Source organism: Syngnathoides biaculeatus, chromosome 15 (genome assembly GCF_019802595.1).
Source record: "Syngnathoides biaculeatus isolate LvHL_M chromosome 15, ASM1980259v1, whole genome shotgun sequence".
Lineage (NCBI taxonomy): Eukaryota > Metazoa > Chordata > Actinopteri > Syngnathiformes > Syngnathidae > Syngnathoides > Syngnathoides biaculeatus.
In genome coordinates, this window is record NC_084654.1 from 12,982,083 (window position 1) to 13,005,638 (window position 23,556).

At 42.2% G+C, this 23,556-nt stretch overlaps 1 protein-coding gene and 1 long non-coding RNA gene across 6 annotated transcripts; one reads left to right on the forward strand and one right to left on the reverse strand.

Moving 5' to 3' along the window:
• Nucleotides 1-94: 94 nt before the first annotated feature.
• rtn1a (reticulon 1a) lies at nucleotides 95-23,545 on the reverse strand. Of its 5 annotated transcripts, none has more exons than XM_061844042.1 (9): nucleotides 23,222-23,545; nucleotides 12,912-13,619; nucleotides 11,864-12,535; nucleotides 3,266-3,473; nucleotides 3,038-3,176; nucleotides 2,465-2,534; nucleotides 2,132-2,178; nucleotides 1,997-2,055; nucleotides 95-1,711 (listed from the first exon to the last, which is right to left on the reverse strand). In XM_061844042.1, exons 1-9 carry the CDS (start codon nucleotides 23,451-23,453, stop codon nucleotides 1,669-1,671), a joined length of 2,178 nt encoding a protein of 725 aa, XP_061700026.1. In that variant the 5' UTR covers nucleotides 23,454-23,545; the 3' UTR covers nucleotides 95-1,668. The 5 variants fall into 5 exon arrangements, with proteins under 5 accessions (XP_061700026.1, XP_061700028.1, XP_061700027.1 ...); XM_061844044.1 differs by lacking the exon at nucleotides 23,222-23,545 and adding an exon at nucleotides 19,822-20,130; XM_061844043.1 differs by lacking the exon at nucleotides 23,222-23,545 and adding an exon at nucleotides 19,613-19,711.
• On the forward strand, nucleotides 9,795-16,844 carry LOC133513344 (uncharacterized). Its single transcript, XR_009798460.1, has 3 exons — nucleotides 9,795-9,824; nucleotides 15,400-15,440; nucleotides 16,765-16,844. It is a non-coding gene; the product is annotated as an uncharacterized LOC133513344 (long non-coding RNA).
• Nucleotides 23,546-23,556: the final 11 nt, after the last annotated feature.

Sequence of the window (23,556 nt, forward strand, 5' to 3'; positions counted from 1 at the left end):
ATATTGATTTATGAAATGTTTTAGCTGATATTGTTATAAATGGAAAAAATTAATCCGCAATGAAAAAACCTCATCAGTAAGTCAACTAAGGAAATGTTTTCCATCAAGGTACATTTATTTTGTCATGTTCTTGTATTTAAATACATAGTGTAAGTGCAAATAGTTAAGAGTCCAGGGTCTAGGGAACTACACAGTATAGTAGAACATAGTACAAAGTTGGACAGTTATTCAAACAAGCTTGTTATCACCAGATACGCCTTGTCTTCATAGTAGTTGTACAACAGTACCCACAACATTAAGGTGTGTGTTGTTCCTTATTGGTATACAAAAGCAAAAACCTACAAATACCACATCTAAGACGCATATTTTAAAATTAGTTTGTGCTTGGAAACACCAAAAGGAAAAACTTCCATACAGTCTCCTCCAAAGGTTTTGGAACGGCAAGGTCAATTCCTTTGTTTTTTGGATGCTGAAGACATTTGGATTTCAGATCAAAAGATGAATGTGAGACAAAAGTTTAGAATTCCAGCTCTTGTTTCATGGTATTTACTAGACTTAACCCTGATCTCATCAGCCTCATCAGTATCGGCCAATATTTTACATTTTATGCTAATCGGCTATAATGTCGTTATTCACCGATGCGATCAATTTGGTCAATGATCACATCTGCAAAAGACATTTTGATGGCTAATAACCTTAAAAACAAAAACGTCATCAGTATGGAACAGACAACACATAATTATTACTAATTGGGAGAAACTTATTCACGTAACAAGACAATGACCCAGGTCTTCATCAGGGGGAAAAGTGGAAGGTCTTATACTGACCAAGTCATTCACCGGACCTTCACCCAATAGAGCATACATTTTACCCCCCGACGAGGAAACTGAAAGGAGAAACCCCGAGAAACAAACAAGAACAGTAAGAGGCTGCAATAAATGCCTGTAAAAGCATTTTAAATGAGGGATGCTAAAATCTGGTGAAGTCAGTCAAACACAATGTGCTCCGTCCTCAGTTACTCAACATATTGAGATGTAAATAGCATGAAATGAAAGCTGGTGTTCTGAACTATTGTCTCATATTAATCTTTTGATCTGAACACAGAAATGTCTTCATTAAACAAAAAAAAGAATATACCTTGCCGTACCAATACTTTTGGAGGGGACTTTGTGTGTGCGTGTGCATGTAGTGTGTTTTACACATCTACACGGACAGACACACACTGCGAGAGGCCCCATCTGCTTACTTGAACATGAAGCAGCGGACATTGGCAGCAGAGCAAGACTGTGGCCACTTAGCTGTTTTTTTTTGTTTTTTTTTTGGGCCACACCATAGAGTTTGTGGTAAGCACTGCAAAAGCTCAAATGTAGCGTGGTTTTCAAAACAGCACAAAATATAGCAACTATTTACCCAAGGCTCGACTTCATGCTTTTTAGAATAATGAACACAAAAAAGTCTTGTCTCTTTAGTTTGAGTTGTGAACTTGTCTACCTAGAGGCGTTATGAACGTGGTTGTGTGTTTTATTAGTGTTTACACTGCTCTAGACAGGGTGAAGGCTTCTCTATTGGATGCTTTTAGAGAATACCAAGATGACAAAGCGTGACGTCCCTCTGACGGTGACTGCACTCTTCAAGCATGAGTGAACCTCCTTCATGAGACTTGCGGATCTACTCCTCCTTCCTCTTGGCCCCGGGGATCTTTGCTTGGATCCTAGACATGAAGAACAAGTAGGAATTGCATGGTTCTGATAGGATTAAGTCGCAGTTAGACACTAAAGCACCTCCTGCTCCGTTCTCTCTTTTTATGGTGCACAATTGAGCCATCAAGTTAGGCTTTACTAAATAAGGAGAATCGTGGTGGACTTTGAAAACTACTATAGTTTCTTTTTTTTTCTCACATCTGGACATTGACCAGTGACACTGAATTAGTTTCAAAACTGCTCTCTAATGCTTAAATCCTCATCTGCTGTGAGAAATAAAAAGTCTGTACACTCACTTTCCCACCACTGAGTTGACATGGGTCCGTATTAGTCCCACATATTGATCTATCTGTGCCTACAAGAAAGGAGGGAAAAACATTGTTTTTTTTGTCGAATAGGCTTTTTAATGGTTTAAAGGTGAAAATCTTTACCTGATGCTTCTCATAGACCACGGGCATGGTGAACATAGAGACCACAGCTGTAGGTATATTAGGAGGCATTAAAATACAATGCAATCTCACTTGTGTGAACAAATTGTACTTGTCTATCTTGGGCAAACTGTGTAAATTTCTCCTCTACAAAATTATAGCTCCTAACACAGACATGCTGCCCCAATTAGAATTACATACATAAAAGCTAAAAATAACGTGTATCCAGTTCACACCGACACATTGCTCTGGATTTGTAATGAGGAAAAATAAGGTGTCTTAAGTCAATACGGGCAGAAGTAAGACAGAAGGTGAGGTGAGTCAGGGTGACCTCACCTAGGATGACCAGTGTCAGGCCGTTGAAGAGAGCGCCCACATAGGTTAGAAGCCACATCAGCACAGCAAACTGAACAGAAAATCAGATTTTAAAATGCTTTTCCTTTCATTGTTGGGAATAAAATTTAAAAACCCCAAAAGGCAGAACCTGCTGAGAGATGTTTCCACCAAACATGATCTCGTCATGGTAAAACCTAATCTCACTCATGGGTGTGTGCTAGGTACTTCAATGTCACCTCATAGACGTCCATCACAGTGTACCGAGTCAATGATTTCAGCAACAAAAGACATTGCAATGTTTTTTGAGCATGTGGCTGATTTGTCCTTTCAATTCTTGTTTTCACTGGTCACTCCTATTGTCTAGCCTTTTGGTATGTTGGTTGGTACATCAATGGTAGGATGGCAAAATTTAACACATTTAAGTTTGATAATTTTAGCACACTAAGTCACTTATACAGCGGAAATTCTAAAGAATCGTAAACAGACGCAAACTGTCCTGCTTGGTGGAAGCAGGTCTTGGTGAAGTAACTTACAGACAAGTGCCAAAAAGGGAAAAAGTGATTGTATGCAAACCTTGAAAGAGTCAATCAGATCTTGGACAAGGAAAAGCCTGCGAAGCTCCCTCATGCAGGTGTTGGTGTAGAGCAGGATTTTGTCAGCATATTTGCTAATTTGGTCCTGGGTTAGGGAGATTTCCATCTCCAGGTAGCCTCTGGATTGATGTAAGTACAGAAAAGAAGTCAGTCGATTGGCAAACTCTTAAATGGATGACAAATTTTGGTGTGGCCGTGGTTCACTCACTTAAAAGGATGGCCCTCATCCGTTTTCTGCACAGCCTGGAGCACAGATTTGTAGATACGGAAGCTGATGGTGGCAGAGAGGGCGGCCAGGGCTAAGTAGGCCCCAACACTGACCACGCTGAACTGGGTCAGGGAGAAGAGGAGAAGCAGCACGCTGCTGAACACGGCCCCTGACTGCTTCATATTCCTCCAGTAGAGCAGGTCAATCGCTGCATGGTGAAGCACAAAGGCAAACTGGGTTAGGACCCACAAACAGCGAGACCACTCATTTATCCACTGGACTTTTCATCAGCTGTAGTCGTCAACTATGTTATTGCACCCTCTACAAGCGTCAGACTATGCCCGTTTGGCATCGGACGCTACACACCACACATCTGGGTCAAAGAGCTGAAATGTCATTTACTGGGATCAGCACACCCTTGGTTCTGGTTCTAATCTAACTTCTTCATCCAACTATGGAAGCAAGTGCCAGGTGGCGTTGTCGTGATACATACACACATAAGGGCCGCTTTCTGGTCTCGATTCGTTTATCACCATCAACACCTGGTTGGCTCTCATACGTACACAAACCTACATCCCATCCAAAAAGCAGGCACCATGTTGGACAAGTTGCCTGAGGAAAATTAATGATTGACCCGTGGCTGACAGAAATGGGACCACACTCAGCATTTTTAAAGATAACAGTTCAGTGTGACATGGCTGCGCTGATAAGCGCTCAAGTGATGAAGGATGGCAATGCATGGAGAAACCTCATACTTCCAACACCGACCATGCTTTTTGTTGGCTTTGCGGGCCAACCTCTAGAGGTTGCCACGGTGCTCATCTACATGCAAGTCACCTGAAAATGTAGGCTCTTTCCCCATGTTAGGAGATGCCTTTCATTACCGTTATCTCCATCCCCACCGATCCGCCAATGACGTTCACCATGCATTCATTGTAGTTGACGCCTGACTGGGCCTTATCACCTCTGTATGCTGAGAATAGTAGAATTGCTCCTGAGAATGATCCCTCCGGTGCCTTTCTCCTCCTTCCCAAGCACTCCAACTGCTTTTTTGCCTGCTCTAATTTTAGCCACACAGTTGTGAATGGCATAGTGATGACGGCCATCTTTGCTTGCCTCTGAAAAGGCATCTAAAGAGTCTGGAGAAGACCTCAGACGTCTTTAGACTCATTTTGACAATGTGGGCACGCTCTCTTAATTGTCCCCTTTACCTTCTAATGTAACACATATGCATCATCTCTTCTCAGGAAGCAACAATGTGTTTATCTATCAAGGAGAAGTCATCAGGAAGAATTGGGAATGTGACAAGTTGGGGCTGTTGGAGATGCTGTGACATATAACATACATTTACAGGTGTGTACCTCCTCCACTAGTTGTATCCCCCTTGTATACACACACACACAAACACACACACGGCAAAGCAGCTTCACTGTCGAGACCGGGTAAGTGCTGCACAGCTACATTTTAGAGGTTAAAGCATTAGCTTTATGTAGTAGAAGCGGGTACTGACCTGCGGCTCCCATGGCTGAACAGGGAAAGAGGCAGCTGCTTTTTTCACGGACAAAAGGAGAGTGTTGGGAGGGTGAGTATGCCCCCCCCCCCCCAACACACAGACTCAGACACACGCTCACACTGCATAGGAAAGGAGGGACTGGACTAGAACCACATTAGCCAATCAGCAGCTGTCTGATGACTGACAGAGCTTTAAGGGGGGCGTCTATGGGTCAGCTTGGGATAGAACCACAATGCAATCCAGCACACACTCACATTTTAATGTGGTCTTTTGAGTTTGAGCAGCACTGCTTTCTTGTGACAGATTTTAAAACCAACACTTTGAAATTACCATTTGATGCTTTGACATTCAAAGTGAATCACTTCTAGAAAAAAGCAGATACAGGGGCCATTTCCCAGTGCTCCATCACAATGGTCTGGTGGCAGGAGCCTGCGGAGCACCTGCCTGATGCTGTTGCCATAGCTACCATGTTCACTCCATTTTGTTACCGAGAGATCGGAGAAAGGGGTTGGGAGAGCTGGGGTGCTCTTTTGGCAACATAGATTCATTTGGTCTGTATCTGAGGATGCACAGGAACCTAATGAGTGCCCATTCCCTGTAAAGATCAAGATTGCCACTCCCTTTTACTGTGGAACGCAAAGACAAAGGGAGGTTAGCGGGGGTCTCTTAACTTTCAAATGATGAATCCATCATGGATCAAAGCGACCAGGAGAGGAGGTCATTCTCCAGATTTAATACGTACAAACACCGAAATTGAACAGAATGCTTTCGTTACTTCGTACAGAATGTTGTGCCCAATATTGAGTCAGGGCCTGTTAGGACTAGTCGTCGTCATACATAGAGGAAACGGAGCAAATGATTATCACCCATGACAAGAATATGAATCCCTGCCCACCCATTTTTTCTTTTTTTTCTGAAGTGGAACTAGTTTAGCCTGACCTCATTAAATCACTGCAGACATCCTTGTGGCCTCAAACAAGTTATCAGCCCGCGTGTGCAAACATGCAATGGGACTTCTCCTGGCAAACAGTTTTAAAATGTAAGATTTGGACATGTTGCCTATGGAAACATCCAACTTTCATGCAAAATAGATTTATGAAAAAGTATACACTTACTCACCACCGTATTACGTACACTTGTACAGTTATGCATAAAATGACATTTTACGAAATAATTTAGCTCTATTTTGAATGACTGCATTAATTTGTTGAATATTGCTTTGTAGATTCAGCTTTCAGTATTGCACTGAGATATTATATACATTTATTTCTCAGCATTGTCAGCCCAACTATGCTTGTTCTACTCCAAGTTGCAACTGATAGAACATTCAGCACTTTGTACAGAAAAGCCGCCGATACACAACAGAAGCCACCATTTTCAGTGTAGTCAAACAGTGTGATTCATCTTAATTCCCTCCTGGCCTCTTTGTATATCTGACACGTGCTTCAAGATGACAAGGAGTGACTGCACCGTTTCATGTCACTTTATATCTAAACATCATAATATTGTGAGCATTAAAGATACAATCACTGATTACAACAAGCTTTTACCGGCAGGCATTTGCCATATTTAAACATACGTTACGCATTATTTAACAAGAACATGCGTTCACAAGGGGCCATTGCATGCATGTGGACGTCGCTGCTTTACTTTAAACATTTGTCCGGTTTAAGATCAGTGAGTCAGTTGTAGCGAATATAGAATGACGTAACACCATCTTTGAGGGTTTATTTACTCAACTCCTGAGAATTGGGGCACAGCATCTTTTGCAGCAGAGGCCACTCTTTGAAAAAATTCTAACAGATCACTTCAAAGGCCAATCATTGTGGTTACATAATCAAATTGCTCATGCAGACAAAGAGCTAATAACCATGTAACAAACCAATGTATTCTGACATCGGAATTTTTTTAAAATCAACATTTAAAATCAGAGGCCCTTAGGAAAGTGATAATGATGCTCTGTAGTGGAAAGGGCACCATTTTCTCTTATGGTTCCTTCTAACAAACACCCAGACAGTGGAAGGACGTTATCTCTCACCCCCCTCCCCTCCCCCCAAAAAAATCACATTGTACAAGGTAGCCTGGTGCTACAGCAGATAGAACTGATGTAATCAAGATGGGTGTGGCCAGGTTACCATGGCGACAGTGTCAGTCCTGGCTGGATTCTCGCAGTGGCAGACGCGTACAATAATAAAAGCCTACGCATGTAAAAGCACTGCCGTTTAAATTTCATCTACAATTAAGATTAATATTAAATGTCTTTGAACGCACAATATGAACAGTATGAATGCTGCTTTGTATGCAAGTTGCTCTCATAGCTCCTCCACGCTCCTCCTGGTTTTGTCCTGACACGTAACACAATGGATTGTGACATCAGGGTGTGTCTGTGCAAAAAGGGAGCGAGGTGACATTGTTCTGTTCCCCACCATTTGACTAATCCAGTGACTGAAGCACAAACGCAAAGCACGCTCAAGACTACACATCTAAAGAAATTTGAGACATTTAAGTTTTATGCTAGACAGACATAACATACACATGCATGCATGCACAAGAATAAATCCGAGCAAGTACCCTGGCCCTTCCAACCGCTCCAAGAGCTTTCCTTCTTCATCACGTCTACAGAGGCCTGCATGCTGGTGATCACTTTTATCCCTGTCCTTTCGCTTGCTCTCCCCCCCCCAAAAAAAAAAATCACAGTGTCCGCCTTCTTGTTTTTGCACCTCTTCTGTGGCTCGTGCTCACTCGCTCATTGCAGTGAAGGCATGAATGGTCAAAAGGATGCAGGAGCGTGGCGCAGATGACGGTGAGGGAGGGAACATGGGAGGGAGGGAGCGAGGATGGATGGAGAGGCTTCCTAGATGCTGCTGCCTGGCAGAGTTCTCGCACTGATGCTGTGGATTGCCAAATGTGTTTGTGTGTGTTTGTAGCTAGGAAAGGGGGAAGGGGGCCCAAATTGTAAACATCACAGTTACTGCTCCAGCAGCAAACCAGCCATATGATGATTAGTAGCCAATAGGGATGAGAGGGTGGGTAAGCTTTTGTCTTGATAGGGGGTGCAGTCTAGGTTTTCGCAACAAAAGCCGAAGCAGTGCTGCTAACAGAGGGAGGGAGGGAGGCAAAGCAGGCTAATGCATCGTCATACGTCATCTGTATTGTGGCTTTTTGAGTTTTATTTCATTCTGTAACCAAGATTGTAATTCACTTTATTTTCAATTAATCCATGAATTTTTCACCAAATTCGATTACTCCATTAAAGCTACCAAAAATTTTTTTGTGGTTATATTTTCAATCAAGAAAAATAGCCGTGTGTTGTATAAAGAAACAACGTCATGAAATAAACTGATTCCGCAAAATGTAATGACTGCATTTACTGTTGTATTGCATGTGTGCTTTAAAGGGGCGCGGCCTAGTGAGTAATGTCAGGAATTGAAGTCAGGTTGGCTTTTAATCATTTTGGTCAGCGTGTGGGCGTCTGGCCATGAGTTGTGGCTTTTCAGCAGCTCCTCGCGATTGTCCTTTATTTTGTTCATGATTTTGACTCTCCCGATCAATAAACGGCTGAAAGTGCATCAGTGACTGTAGCTGTCTTTACCTACATGCATCCATCGCCCCCACCCCAACTTCACTCGAGCAGCAGCGTGTCTGAAGCGCACTCTCAAAACATAACCAGTTGACCAACTGACTACTGATAACACAAACTAATTGATCGGGGCACTTATAAATCAAGACACCACTTGTGCTTTCAAATCGTTATATTAAGTGTTGAATCCCAGTATTTATTTGTTTCATGTTGTGATGCAGTACATCATTTTATATGATTTTGAACATAACTGACCCTGCTGAGGATTGCAGACCCCTTGTGCTTTGACAGTATTTATGGTTGCGCTGAGCTTTTCAAATTGCCAGTTTCCACGATGACTCATTGAGTGCTTTTGCTTGAATAATGAATATGGAGAGGCATGCATTTTGCATGCAGTCTTAAGCACAATAGGCCTTTGTTTATTCCAATGAGGATGTGTCTGTGTTTTTACTGCTTTTCTCCCCCAGAATATGGGCAAATGCAAAAGATATAAGAAATATGTACTGGAAACAAATCTGAACGGAACTGCATGATGCCAGTAGTGAGAAGAAAACACTCCCTTGTTGTATAGTTTGGCTACTTCTCGACGAACCCACCCCTGCCCCCTGCAGGCGACCCCACCTCACACCTTCTGTTCACTGCAGCCTCCACGCTGCCAACACCCTCTACCAAGAAGAAAAAAACAGATTCTCTGAGCCAGACGGAACGTGCTCCCTCATCAGTGTTGCTATGGGAACTGGGGATGAAGTCCCAGTCTCCTATGTCGAACAAAGACACACTGCTCTCTCTAGTGGTGGACAAGCAGACATATGACCTGTTTTTCTTGTATTTCCAGAACCTTCTCACAATAATTAAACAAAACAGAAACCCCTGGATCATAAGCAATAAACTACGTAGCACATTGACTTATTTCATTAGGGCCTGGAAGTATTGTTGGCACCTACTAATGATGCAAACTTGTCTCTTTAGAGAATGCAGCCAAATAAACCCTCTTTTTTCTTTTTTTCTTTTTTTTTTTTAGCTGTCAAACAATATGGACTGCAAGTGTAATTAATCCTGACAGGCACCTTAAAAATCTGACCCACTCTTAAAATTCTTGATGTAAACAGGGGAGAAAGGATGAAAAATAGTAGGAAAAATACGCATTCTAAGGTTAAATATGCGGATTAGATTGAATAAACTATTTGACTGTGACTGCCATGTCTGGTTCACCTAATCCCAGGATTTAAAAAGTCTAACAAACAAGGAGCCATATGCTGCATGATGCATCGTCTCTATGTTACATATCACTTCGCTCACAACCAGCTAATTTTGGGGTTTACAGGTCTGAAAATACAGTTTGTCTCCCTTTTTTGCAAAGTCAGGATGTGAATTGATGCAATTGAACGCTGTTTTTTTCTTCCCACTAGGGGGAAGCAGACTCTCGACAAGGTCTTCACACGTCCACATGGAAGCGGAGCAACTGGGTAAGTCTGTGTCTCTCTAAACAAGCCCGTTTAGTTTGTGGCTTTGTCATCAAAGCAGCACGCCATGCAGCAGCTTACAGTAGACAAACCAAGTCAGTGAATGTATTATTAGTGCTAGTAGGGCTGTTGAAATTCTGGTCTTTTTGGCTGAAAACTGATCAACGGCTCATGAGTCACTGGCACATTGAAGTCTGAAAACATTTGAAAATGGTCATCAAAGTATGACTTTTTGAAAACATTTTTGATTAGGTATGAATGCTAAAAGATCATCAGGAAAATGGAGGACGTGGATTTGTGTTGTCTTGTGTTCTGTGTGGGCATGTTTTGAGTGCAGCGCATCACAATCAAAAAAGGTAATCATGTGGTGAGGGACAGGGGTGGCACACCTGCCTCACAGTTCTGAGGACTGGGGTTCAAATCTGGTTCAGCAACACTTGGAATGAGATTATATTGTGCAAAAGAGTTTTCCCCAATGTGTACCATCTGATATGCACTGACCCTTATCTTAAAACTTGTGCTTAACAAATCATGGTAATATACTTTCAAACTGATCTTATAACAGTACCATACACACATGGGAAGTGTGAGGACATTGATGTGTTTCTCACCGCTTCGCAACCTTGTTAAATACCAATTACTTCTTTCCTATTAGCTATTTTATTATTATTCCCGCTATCAGATCTAGTAACACGCCATAGAAGGAGCATTGCTTATTGGTGGCATCTTGGGGGTCATTACAAAAAAAAACCCACAACAATATGTGGAGAGATGGGAATAGGTGTTTTTTTTTTTAATGGAATAGTTTGTTCTACAGCAGTATTGCTGTCAGGAACCTATGGCTCGCGAGCCACACCTGGCTCTTTTGGTGGTTGCGTATGTCAGAGCCCTCATAACGACAAACTGTATACAGCAGGGGTGCTCAGTGTGTCCATCACGATCGACGGAAGTTGTGGTCGATCGCGTGACTGCGTGGCCCCCAAAAAAAGACGTCAGCTTAATGTCTCTCTTTCTTTTTTTTTGGGACATTTTGGCACCACACGTAACTTTCTCTAACAACGACCTGCTCCACGGCCTCCAATGACAGCCACACACTTTTCTTCCTAGTTTACCTTGCGCCACCTCGCTCTTAAAGGGGTACACTCATAATTACAAATGTTAGTCTTTCCGCAGCCTATCAATGTGGTTTATAATGAGAGCGCATATGGGCTGCCCACCACTGGAATTTTCTTTTTTACATAAAGACATCCCTCTGTCAGCAAGCATTGTTGGTGAGTGCACATAAGTGGGGATAAATGAAAAAAATTCAACCTGCAGACCAGCTGATTGTGAAAACTTGGAACACACTTCCCATCACATACCACACGTGTGAATATTGCTGTACTGACAATGTTTGGTTCGACAGTATGCATATGAAGAGTCTTTCTCACATTTAAAAAAAAACAAAACAAAAACATTAACACCAACCTACGTTCATGAATAACGGATGGAAGTCTCAAAGGCTGCATGAAGTTTGATTTAATGACGTATGAAACAGACTAAGCCATCAGCAAAGAAGTCGCGTTAATGGTAAAAAGTACTTTGTCATCATTGGTTAGCAACAGTATAATGTTATCTAAATGAATTTAGAGACTTATTGTACTCTTGAAGTGTTGGTCTCATAAAATGCATGAATAAACTTGTATTTGGTTTTAAAAATATTGGTTGGTTCTTTTGGAGTTACATTTTAAAATATTTGCCGTTTATGGCTCTCTCAGCCTAAAAGGCTCCCGAGCCCTGTTCTACAGAAAAATTAGAGCGTAGTTGAATTGGTGAGTGATGATCAGTGGGGGTTCTCTCCATAGTGTGTCCAGACCAATGAGATGAACAAGGTGGTTTAAATAAGCCTCTGACGGAATTTACTCTGGATTGCTAGTCGTCAATATTGTGGCCAATTTTGAAAAGTGAACCTACTGAAGTCAAGTGTTGGTTAATCACAAAATAGAGACAGAAAGGTTTGGAAAGATCAAGATGGAGAAGAAATAAGGTATAATCATTCTCACCTTTCTGTTTGTTCAAAGCTTCCAGGAGGAAGGAAGGAGCTGATTTCCCAAGATCCGCTTTGCCTTCATTGGCCTTCTTGTCGTCCAGATTGAACCTCTCTGGACGCACTTCTGGGGGCACGGTGGCTGTCGGGGGCTTGGGCTTGCTCAGGCGTTCTTCCTCTGCTTTGACCTTTTCTGTGACGGAAGGCTCTACTGATGCAGCTTGAGGGACACTGCGGTCAGTAGGGACACTCGGAACGAGGGGGGAGGGCCGTCCGGCTCCGAGATTGGGGCTCCCCACTCCCTGCTCTCTTTTGGGACTTTCTTCTGATGCAGACTCAATGAAGAGGTCACTGTCGAGCTCCGCCTCTCTCTCCTCACGCAGAATGCTGTAGGCTGCAGGCTGGGCGTGGTTGCCGGCCAGGCCGGAACCAACCTTGGAAACTACCGGGGGGCTGTCAAAGGGACTGCTGGACTGGTTGAAGGTGCCCTTGCTTTTCGGTGGTTCAGCAAACGGGTTCCTGTTGCCCTTGGGAGAATCCTCAGACACAAGCTCAATCTCGGAGTCTCCAGACTCTGCACTGCTCCCATCTTGGTCCCTGCCACCGACCTTTGGGCCTGGACTATATTTGGTGGCGGCAGACTTCACTGTGTCAGCCTTGAAGACTTCATGGGAGGGGAACTCTTTTTCTGCAGAAAAATAAATACTACAGTCTGCTATGAATTCATCATGCAGTCATTCATTAATGTCTTAAACATCCAGAACGGTGAATTAGGGGTGCACGGACCGTTTTTTGTGCTCAAGCGCCACATTTGATTTTTGAAAAGGACACATGCCCCAGGTCCCATGCACTTTACGTGAGGTTAGAAAATGTGTATTAAAATATTTTTAATAAAATAATTCACGTTTTAACTTTATAATTCATTGACTGTCGCTTGGTGCGCTGTGGCTAAGTCGTGCTGGAACTCGAAAATGTTCCCACAAACTAAGACTTGTCCCAAGACTTTTTCATTTCATGACTACTGGACGATGTAACAATAAAACGGGTAAAAGTGCAGTGCTTACGTGTAGGTGAAGCATTGGGGGTTGAGGCGGGGCTCTCATCCTCTGGTTCTGACAGTGTCACAGTGGGCACCCCCTGCAGGCCCACACTCAGCACATTTTCATGATCACACCCAGTGGCTGGAGCGGGGCGCTGCTGAGGCTCGGCCTTGGGTGCCGGAGCCTGCGACTCGGTCAGGGTGATCTTAACTGGGCTGGCTGACTGCGGCGTGCCTCCCAGGTTCCGGTAGGAGCGGTAGTCAGACGGCTCCTCGTCAGACGGCTCCTCCACGTAAGGAAAGGAGTGGGAGCCCAGGGCTGGACCTAGATTCTCATCTTCTTCGTCTTCCTCTTCTCTTCCCAGGTTCTTGTCAATGTAACTACCTAGTGGCTCACTACCGGTCAATCCTGTGTCTACCAGGCTGTCCAGTGCCCCCTGCTGTTGGTCCAGGCGATCATCTGCATGCCTTATGTCCATGTAGTTGTAGGATTCTGTCTTTTCTGAGCCCATCAAAGACTTGGGCATGTCGTTGGACATGGTCTTGGTGCTCGAGGTGAAGGTGTACATGTCAGTGGAGAAGTGGTCCAGGCCGGGGGACCCAGATGAAGCCTTTACATTGTCAGACAGATAGGAAGATTCTTGACCTGATGAAATGCTCTGATTGGACAGCAAGGAGGTGTACACGTCACCATCATTCGCAAGCTTCCTGAACAGGTCTGACATTGGGTCACCTATGAGTCCATCATGGACAGGTGGGAGGAGGAGAAGTAAAATGTAGTTAGTGATCACGACAAAAATAGAGATAGCTTGAAAAGGCATAAATTTAACAGGAGTCTGTGTGTGGAATGGCTCTTAATGTCCTAATGTGACTTGACATCAGACTGGATGCACACTTTGCACACTTTGCAGCCTTGCAAGGCACCACAAACAGAGGCTACTTGTGCCCATGCAGTGGACAAAGGCCGATTGTTCAGCCACCAAAACCCTCAGAGCCACAACTAGTGTCTGTTCTAAATCATCCACATCACCGATACTGCATCTACCCTGTCACAAAAAAACAAAACAAAAATAAATTGTACTGGTTTGAACAGTGGCTATTATAGCCTTCTAAAATAAGGACGAGATGTCAAGTGTTCTGATTTGTTTATGTTGTTGCAGCCAGCTGCCGTATGTGCTGGTGCAATGGATAAGTGAAAGTGTTGCAGAAAGGATATTTTGAACATTTATTTCACTAAGTTGGGCCATTGTCAAAATTGTGTCAGAATTTAGGTCCTCATTTATCTATAATTGAAGTACAGTGGACCCTTAGACTTTGAACGACTCAGGGGTTGTACAAATGGGACTTTATACGAAAAATCTGAGTAAAAAATGCCTCTCTGTTTTACCCAATTATCGGAGTCCGAACACTCAAGCAAAGCAGCATCCATGTTGAACACAGAGCTGAGTCAAGTTGAGCGATTACCCATCACTAAAATGTTACTTAGAAAAATGTTTTAATGATGGTGACAGTTTGAATATGCAACGTAGTGTATCTGCATTATTCCTATGGGGGGGGGGGGGGTAAATGTTTTGAAATCTGAATCAATCATAGGTCAAGCGGTGTCCCCTCAGATTGTGTTCACCCTTAGAGGTTCCATTGTATTTCAAACCATCAGGCCAAAAGTAAAGGTTATGTTGAAAAGTAAACAGTAAGTGCACAGTGACTTTACCATCACCCAAAATGATTATGGTCAACAATTGACTATTTATACATACTATAAGAACAACAGCCCCTTGCCATGCTCATGGGAAATGCTGTGTAAATCCAGCACCCACCCACACATAATACTAATATTTGTGTTGCGCTGTGTACAAGTCTCGTTGGCCCCTCCTTCTGTCCTCTAGCCCCCGCTTCCTCCTGTGCAGGAGTGGAACTATAAATAGTCTAGCTCCAGCTGCTGGGCTCGGATGAGGGGGGTAAAGATTTAAAACTGCAGCCTTTGGGTTAGCAGTACTGGGAGGATGAAGACTGAAGTGACAGAGGAGACATTACTTCAGGATGTTCCTCTCTTAAAAGCCTCCCCACCCTTCCTTTTCTCCCTTTGTCATTAACAATACACCACGTCATGTGCGGCGCGGTCAGAAATCACGCTATGCATCTAAGTTGATACCCAAAGGAGGAAATGAAGTATACAGTATGAGACATTAGACTGTATAAACCCAGTATGAGACATTGACCCTTGACCACAATAATCTTTGTAATGGCACAATAAATAATAAAACTCATTTCATTTTGTGACTGTACCCAATATTGTGGCTGGCCAGTGGAAACTTGCTGACATTTGTTCAAATTGTGCGCAGTGAGATGAATGCCCTTGATGTGATGCTAAAGCGAATCAACAAATAATCCTCTTTATTCCACTACTAGCGTATAGATCCCCTCAGCCATCACCCTGGCAACGCCTTCCTAATCTAGCACTCAGTGATTCAAAACACTGACAAATTCCTCCTCCTCTTCCTCCTCCTCAGCAGATGTGGGAAGCACTCGGAGCCATTACACGACGTGAAGAGAGGTGATGCGGACTGCTCTGAACAACCACTAATCTGAGTCAGGTCAAACTTTGGTTAAGACACACAGCCCCCTCCTGTGTCCCCTGGGTTCTCTCCACCTAGCACAACAACTCAACGGGTGATGTATAAGTCATCTGCATCAGAATGCTGGTCTTCACCGGCCGTCATGGCTGTGGCTCTTTGCTGTTTGTTGAAAAAAAAACAAAACAAAACAAAACCCTGCACTGTTGAGACTAGGAGCGTTTTCAATCTGTAGGGACCCACGAGGTTCTGACAAAAGCTTTGCCACACTCACATGGGATTAGAGGCGGCAACAGAGGAATTCTCACACTGATGCCAAAATAATTATGTCACTAAATGGATGGCTGGTTAGATTACCAAATAAAAAAGTCCTGGCGGATGCTCGGCGAAGGGGGCTGTTGTCCTAAATTGAATGCGGCCTGACAATCTGCTTGGTCATACACAGGCAACTCGAATGCAGAGCCAACGTCATGTAAAAAAAAAAAAAAAAGCAAAAACTCCCCTGTTGCAATTTTTTTGCGTGGAACGTTTCGAAATGACAGAAACATTTCATGTAGGGTTTTCAATCTTCAAAAAAATGCAGTAAATGTGCTGCTCAGGGACGATTCAATTACTCCATCCACAACCTTCTCAACTGTGGTGTTACGTTTCTGGAGTTTGCTTTCATTCCATGACCTTGTTTGGGAAATCTATCAAGCTCCTGTTTAATCTTATGAAGGCCATTTGTGCCTTTTGCTATTTAGCTAATATGGAATTTGTTACCCTGTTTACACGGCTTTCATCTGAAAATGTGGAAAATGTCATTTTGGCATACACACATTTGAAAATCAGTCTCAAATGCCACTCCACGTACCCGATTTAACACAGTTCTAGCTGCTATGGACGCTCCATCATTGACAAAAGCAGGTAAACCAGTATGCCAAGTCTGCCAAAGCTGCAGTAAATTACCATATTCAGATTTTTTTTCTACATAGTACAGAGAAATTTCCACAGTGAACACATTAGGTCGGTTCTAGCCGCTAGTTTACGTCATAAACAAATACAGTGCAGGTAAGCCTCAGGTTAGCCGACATCATGGCTAGCTTTTAACAGGACGTCAGAGTCATTTGAAACTGTCTATGAAATATAATATAGTGTACAAGTGTTTTCAGAAGCAATTTCTCAACAACAACAACATTTCTTCAATCAAAGTGAGTCATGACTAGAGTTGGGCATTGAGAACCGATCGGACCTTGTACCAGCATTCAGATTCTCCTGGAATTGTTCACATTAAGAGTGTCGCTTCCCGGTTTCAATGCCTTACAGGCTAGCAACCCTAAAGAAGAAGTGGGGAAAAACCAAAGAAGGAGGGGACGCGCATGACGACGCAAAACGGCAGTGGGGAATAAAAGTATTTCATTTCACATAAAAAATAAGTGACCTCAGTGCAACACTTGGATTCCGATTATATTTCGCCAAATTTGCTTTCGTGATGTGTGGAAGTCCGACGCGCTCCCTCCCACTCTGAGCCTGAGCTGCAACGCACGGAATTTCAGTCAAGTCAATCGAGTGAGTATGAATCAATAAAATACGCATGTCTGTGCAAACATCTAACAAGTTGAACTGTGGGTTGCACTCTTGCACTGATGTTTTTTAACGTGTATGTTTAGTCTACAAACCAATGTAAGAGCTGATGACAGACACAAAAATCAAACACACATGAATGTACCTAGCTGGAAAGAAAGCAGAAGCAGTCTCTTTACAAGCTTAAAGGTCAAACTAGCAATTTTACATCACAATGACTCGGGGAAAAAAAAAATCACAAAAAATGTCTCGCAGTATGAAAAAAACACTAACCCAATGTCTTATTGGTGGCTAAGTAAAGGAAATCAAAGTTTTACAGAGCATTTGGTAACATTCATTACTCGTTTTCATTTTACCTTAATGTTTACCGGTGTTGTGTGAAATTATTTTACTGTGCCAAAATTCTGAGTTCTGGTGCAAACCCATCAGGGTACAAGTAAAAATTTGTACACATAAACCCATTTGTCGTGATAAAACAGTCAAGCTTCATCATTTGAATGGACTTTACTTAAAGCTTGCCAACCTTTTTGACCCAGCGCTTAAAAGAATCAGAATCAAGAATCGTTTTGAACCGGAATTGACAACTGGAATTGGGGCCGGAATCGCTCATATTCAAAGGCTCCCCAACACTAATCGTGACTTTGTAACAATAGGAAAATGCGGATCTCAGGGTTAACAACGGTTGAGTGGAATAAAACAAGATGAGTAATAAAATAATTGTGATGAAATATAGTCTTATACAGTCATTGCATTATCCAAATTTGTAATGACTTCTAGAATTAGCTTTATGTGGCCACTTACTGTCCCATTTCAATATCTTGTGAAGGCACAGAAAATGGCGCTGACAAAGAGTGGGAGCAGGTGCAAGCAAAATGGCGTTTAAGAAAATAGAAAAATAATAAGAAAAAAGCAATGCTGAAAATGAAGTGCTGTTCTGAGTTGCAGTGATCCAAAACAATACAAGCATACAATTATGGTAAGAGGTATCACTCCATGCAACAGAGGACAAATGTTATTGTTCCATTGACTTAAGGTAGATCAATATTGAGGCAGTTTCAATAAAAGCTATTTCAATTCTGGGCTGTGAAGTTGTATTGATCTTTTTTCCCCCCTGCTTTTCTTTCCCCTTAGCTAGATATTTATGTCTGAAGAGTGTGTAGTCGAGCATCTACACCAAACTATCATTTGAGTCTAACTTATGAGTGGCATTTCACTTGTATCACAAGGCAGAAGATAGCATGAAAGTGTGTAAATCCATACATTCGCTGAAATAACCATTAAAAAAAAAATGCAGATGTAGTTTTGTGCGATAATCTCTCTAATCCCATGAGAAGTGTTGCAATACCCTGCGCTGGGATTTACTTTCAACTCGGCCACGAGAAGTGGACACATACAGAAGCATCGTATTTCACTTCCGAGCTCTCAAGTATTCTTAGCGTAAATACAAGGGACAGCACCATGTCAAATAGTCAGAGATTGACTGATCTAATAAAAGACATGATGCTGTTATTGTCCACCACAACAGCAAACTGCAAAGACAATGACATCTAAATCTATCTGGAAAAGAGTACATAGGCATTTCTCAGGGTTTGGGACTCCAGCAAACCACGGTCAGAATCATTTTTCACAAATGGAGGAAACTAAGGACAGTGGTGACCCTATTCCAAGATTGCAACAACAAGTGATCCAGGAGCTCAGAAAATAACCCCTTGAAAGCATCCAAACAACGCCACATTAGAAAGACACTGAGCAGAAAAGGTATCCATGAGTTGTCTGTTGAAGTAGTCCCAAGTGGCAGCACTTTTATTTCTTCACTGACCTCAATGTTGAATGACCCTTAACGTTTTACAACAAACTCTTAGATGATCCCCAAGACATTTGATGAAATATTCTGGGGACTGACAAGACAAAGATTGAATGCTATGGAAGGTGGCAAGCCCATTTTCTATGCCATAAACCTCACCACATTTTACACATTTGCTTCTTCACAGTACTGGAAATGTATTGCACGGGCTCTGAATGTTTAGATTAGTTTGTCAGTGAAGACTAGTGACAACTCCAAATTGTAAAGTTAACAAAAGTTGTAAAAGGACACTTCGATTGAGAAGAAAAAGCTTCATTTGTATATGGTCATATTGTAAAACTCAATCAGCAACTGAGTCAGAGAGTACCCCACTTCCTGGCTGATGATAGCGGGGATAGGCTGCAGCACTCCTGTGACCCTTATGGGGATAAGTGACACAGACAATGGATCGATGGATCATTTGAACTCTGTATCTTGTTCTATCCTGACATCTCTCACCAATGAGGTTACTCCGACTCCCACCCCAACTGCACATTTGCCCTGTTCCGTTTCATCTCATCCCCAAGTCTGAAGAGACCTTACTGAGACCTCAGACCTTCAATGATTCCCAGCACCCCTAAACCTCTGGTCCTAGTACTGCCTGTGCTTGCACCACTCCCCTCGGAATAATGAGCCACGCACTCGACATGCAGCTAAAAAGCAAACATTGGCTCATGTGAGCCCACTGAGTGCTTTGTGCACCCGAGACACACAAAGAGGAGCCAGACGGATGAGTAAAAACCTGACCGTTGTAGTCCCGGGTGACGTCCTGACACCATTGTCCGATTCACAGGGTGGGCAGATGATTGTGTATTTTAGCTACATGACTGGGAAAAGCTGTTGCAGCTACTAAACTGAACATAAAGCATTTTATTACATTAAAGACTTTATCTGTACATCTTGTAACATTGGTTAAAAATTCAAATTAAAATAAGACTACCATAAAGTAAAAGTACCCCATTGTGTTGTCAAATTCCATATCTTAGATTTTCCAAATAACCGTAAAATCCAGAAACTGCGACTGATTGTTTACTTTGGCCTCTTGGGGGCAGTGTGGTGCCACAAATGCATGGAGGTACGTGTTTACTGTGGGCTACAAAAGTGGAGAAGAAGAAAGGCTCAATAGAACGTTAATATAGTTTTTCTTCAATGTTTTTATAATAGTGAGAAGCTGGATATAATATCCAGTGGGCGTTTTTTTTTTTAATTTTTTCATTTTTTACTCAAACTACAAATTTGACGTTTTTTTTTTTTTTTTTTTTTTTTGCACACAACAAATTTGAGAATTGTCAATAGAGTTGCTAATTGTATCAATTCCTGAAACTCAGAACTATGTGGCAGCATATAACTCCAATCGTAAAATCCTTGCACTGGCTTCCAGTCAGCTTTAGAATAGATTTTAAAGTTCTGCTACTGTTCTATAAATCACTAAATGATTGAGGTCCTGAATACATGAAAGAAATGCTTACGGAACACAAACCCAGTAGAGGTCTGAGATCAACTGACTCAGGTCAAATAGTGGAGCGCAGAGTGCAAAGCAAACATAGTGAAGCAGCATTTAGCTATTATGCTGCACACAAATGGAATAAGTTGCCAACAGAGGTGAGGTCAGCCCCAAGTGTGAATGTTTTTAAATCCAGGTTGAAAACTTCTTTTTTCTCATGCTTCATACTTTCTCATACTCAGAATATATCCACATTTTGATCATATTACTTGGACTGTATGTGGTTTTGTCTTTTTTTTTTAATATTTTGTATGCTATGGTTATTTTTTTTATGCCATTTTAAATGTTTTATCGCTTTGTTTCAAATGACTTTAATCATGTAAAGTACATTGAGTTACCTCGTATATGAAATGCGCTATCCAAATAAATTTGCTTTGCTTTGCTTTGCTTTGCTTTAGCTGTCCTAATACAGCCAGGCTGCCCTCTCAATATAGTAAGTACATTTAGCCTGTCACAGAAATCATGCTGGCATTATTTTGTAGATTTAATGCTTGTTAGGGGTGGAATGAATAACATTTAAAACAGACAGATAGATTATTTAGAAGGGAAACTCGCTGTCTGGATGGAATACAGTTTCACGAAGGCCAAATTTCTCCTCCTGCTCCATCATCATCATTATTATTATTATTATTATTATTATTATTATTATTATTGGACTTAATTATCTGGGCATCCATGTACAATATCTTGGACCTTAATTTCATGAAGTAAGTCTATATGAAGTATGGCATGACAGTTTGGTCTTGGTGACGGCCCGTAAAATGAGAATAATTGGAGCGGCCAAGGCAGGAACCCGAAGCTCCTTGTTTTTTGTTTTTTTTAACCCTCTCATGAATTTTTCAGTGAACTTTGTGAATGAAAAGTGCCCAGCATCAGTGTTCCTTGTCATCCTTAAAACTGGGATATGCTGAAGGGAAGGATCAACTTAGAAGCATCAACAGTCCTGTGTATCCTTTTAACCCTCTGGCATGAATGCATTTGATAGAAAAACAGTGCAGTAAAATGTATTCAGTACTCCTCACAAGATACTTAATTAGGGACAACACACTACACTGAGTTTGCACCAAACATCTTTTGGAACTACGACCAAAATGTTCTACCTGTGTTTCACTGGATCATAATAAATGAAATCTGCCTCACATGTGAAAAAATGTGTTATGCTCATAGAAAAGGTGGAAGGATTTTTGAACAGTAAGAAATAGTCTAGACTTCAATAAAAAGTAAGGTAAGTTTCTTTCGGCTTCTCCCGTTAGAGGTCGCCACAGCGTGACAAAAGTAAAAAAGAAAAAAAAGGAGACTGTTGGGAAAAGCCAACTAGAACATCTGAGCTTTATTTTATTCAGAGCTCCTTTCAATGGCAAATGTGTACTGACTCCCATTTGACACGAGTTTGTTGATTGGTTAATTGTCCACGCATGCATCCCAGCCATAACAGGGTGTGGACACTTTTGAAACGACATTATTCCAATTCTTTACATTTATTTCCTCTCAAGACATTTTTTATGTTACAACTCACATGAAGAGGTGAAAGAGTTCTGAAATTATCGTCATCTCATTTTTCTATTTTGCAAATATCTACCATTTTAATGTGGTTTGTGTGGAGTTTTTTTTTTAATCCACTGTACATTTAATATTCAGCCTTCCTGGTGAGTGTGGCACATTTTCTTTAAATATTTTATGTTTTTGTCATGTCATTAGCTAGATATTTCTACTGAACTGCTCCAGATGTGACACAGTTGTGCATTTTTGTATAAATATTGACGTACTACAAGTAAAACTCAATCTACTGCCTGCGGCTCCGGAGCTATAGGTGGCCCTTTCAACCTCACGCTGTGGTCCTCTGTGGCTTTGGAAATGTATTTAAATAAAATTTAGTTCATCCATCCATCCATTTTCTTAGTCCCTTATCCTTACAAGGATCGCGGGGAGTGCCGGAGTCTATCCCAGCTGTCAACAGGCAGGAGGCGGGCTACACCCTGAACTGGTTGCCAGCCAATCGCAGGGGACATGGAGACAGACAACGGTTGCACTCACAATCACATCTAGGGGGAATTTAGAGTGTACTATTAATTTTTGGAATGTGGGAGGAAACCGGAGTACCTGGAGAAAACCCACCCAGGCACGGGGTTAACATGCAAATTCCACACAGGGGAGGGTTGGAATTGAATCCCAGGTCCTCAGAACTGTGAGGCCAATGCTTTCCAGCTGAACCACCGTGCCGCCCAAATTAGTTCAGCTTCCCAAAATTACTTTAAATTTAAATATTATGCTGCTCTTATGACAAAATAAAGTGTGGGTTTTTTTGTCAGTGAAAAGATGCATGACAAATGAAGTGACTATTGACAAGATTGAGTATTATGACGCCGGTAGGTAAATCGCAGCTAGTGCTTAATGCTGCATGCTACATTTACTCATATATTCATATATATGTGTGTGTGTGTGTGTGTGTATATATATATATATATATATATATATATATATATATATATATACACATCTGAGAAATTCACTCAAATATTGTTGACAAAGCCTCACAAATGATAGCTTGCAATCGTGTGTGAAGCTCCCGTGGCAAAGTTGTTGAGCAAAAAAATCACATTAACCCTGTCAAATAATATTCGTGGCTGTTATTTTCCAATGAAATATTTCACATGAAGGGTAATACTTTTAATTCCAGGTGGCAGTTGACTGCACATTGTTGCAACACTCCTCCATGGTTACATAGGAAGAAAAAAAGCTGAGTTTTTTTTTTATTTGTTTATACAGAGATAGGAGACGTCTATTTTTCCACTGATAACCTTGTGCTTATTATTATTATTAGGTATGGAGCCTGCACCAACTGCCGGGCTTACCTGTAGATGCAGTTTCCATAGCAACTGCGTGCCTTTTCCCGTCGTCCTGGTACGGATGAAATTGTGGCTCCAGATCGTCGGCGGCCTGAGCGCCACTCGGCTTCACTTGGTCGCGCAGTTCGTCTCGGCGCGTCGCCGCCTCCGCCTCCGCGTTGCCGACGAAAACCCGGCCGTAGTCGTCGCCGAACCACTTGGCCTCCTCGCCGAGCTCCTCGCCGGACTGCGCGGACATGCTCGAGTTGGGTGTGTGCCGGGTTGTGGGCCTGCGCAACTGTGAGCCAAACACGCTATGCGGCGTCTGTCAGCCGGGGGGTGCGTCCACGGAGTGGGGGGGG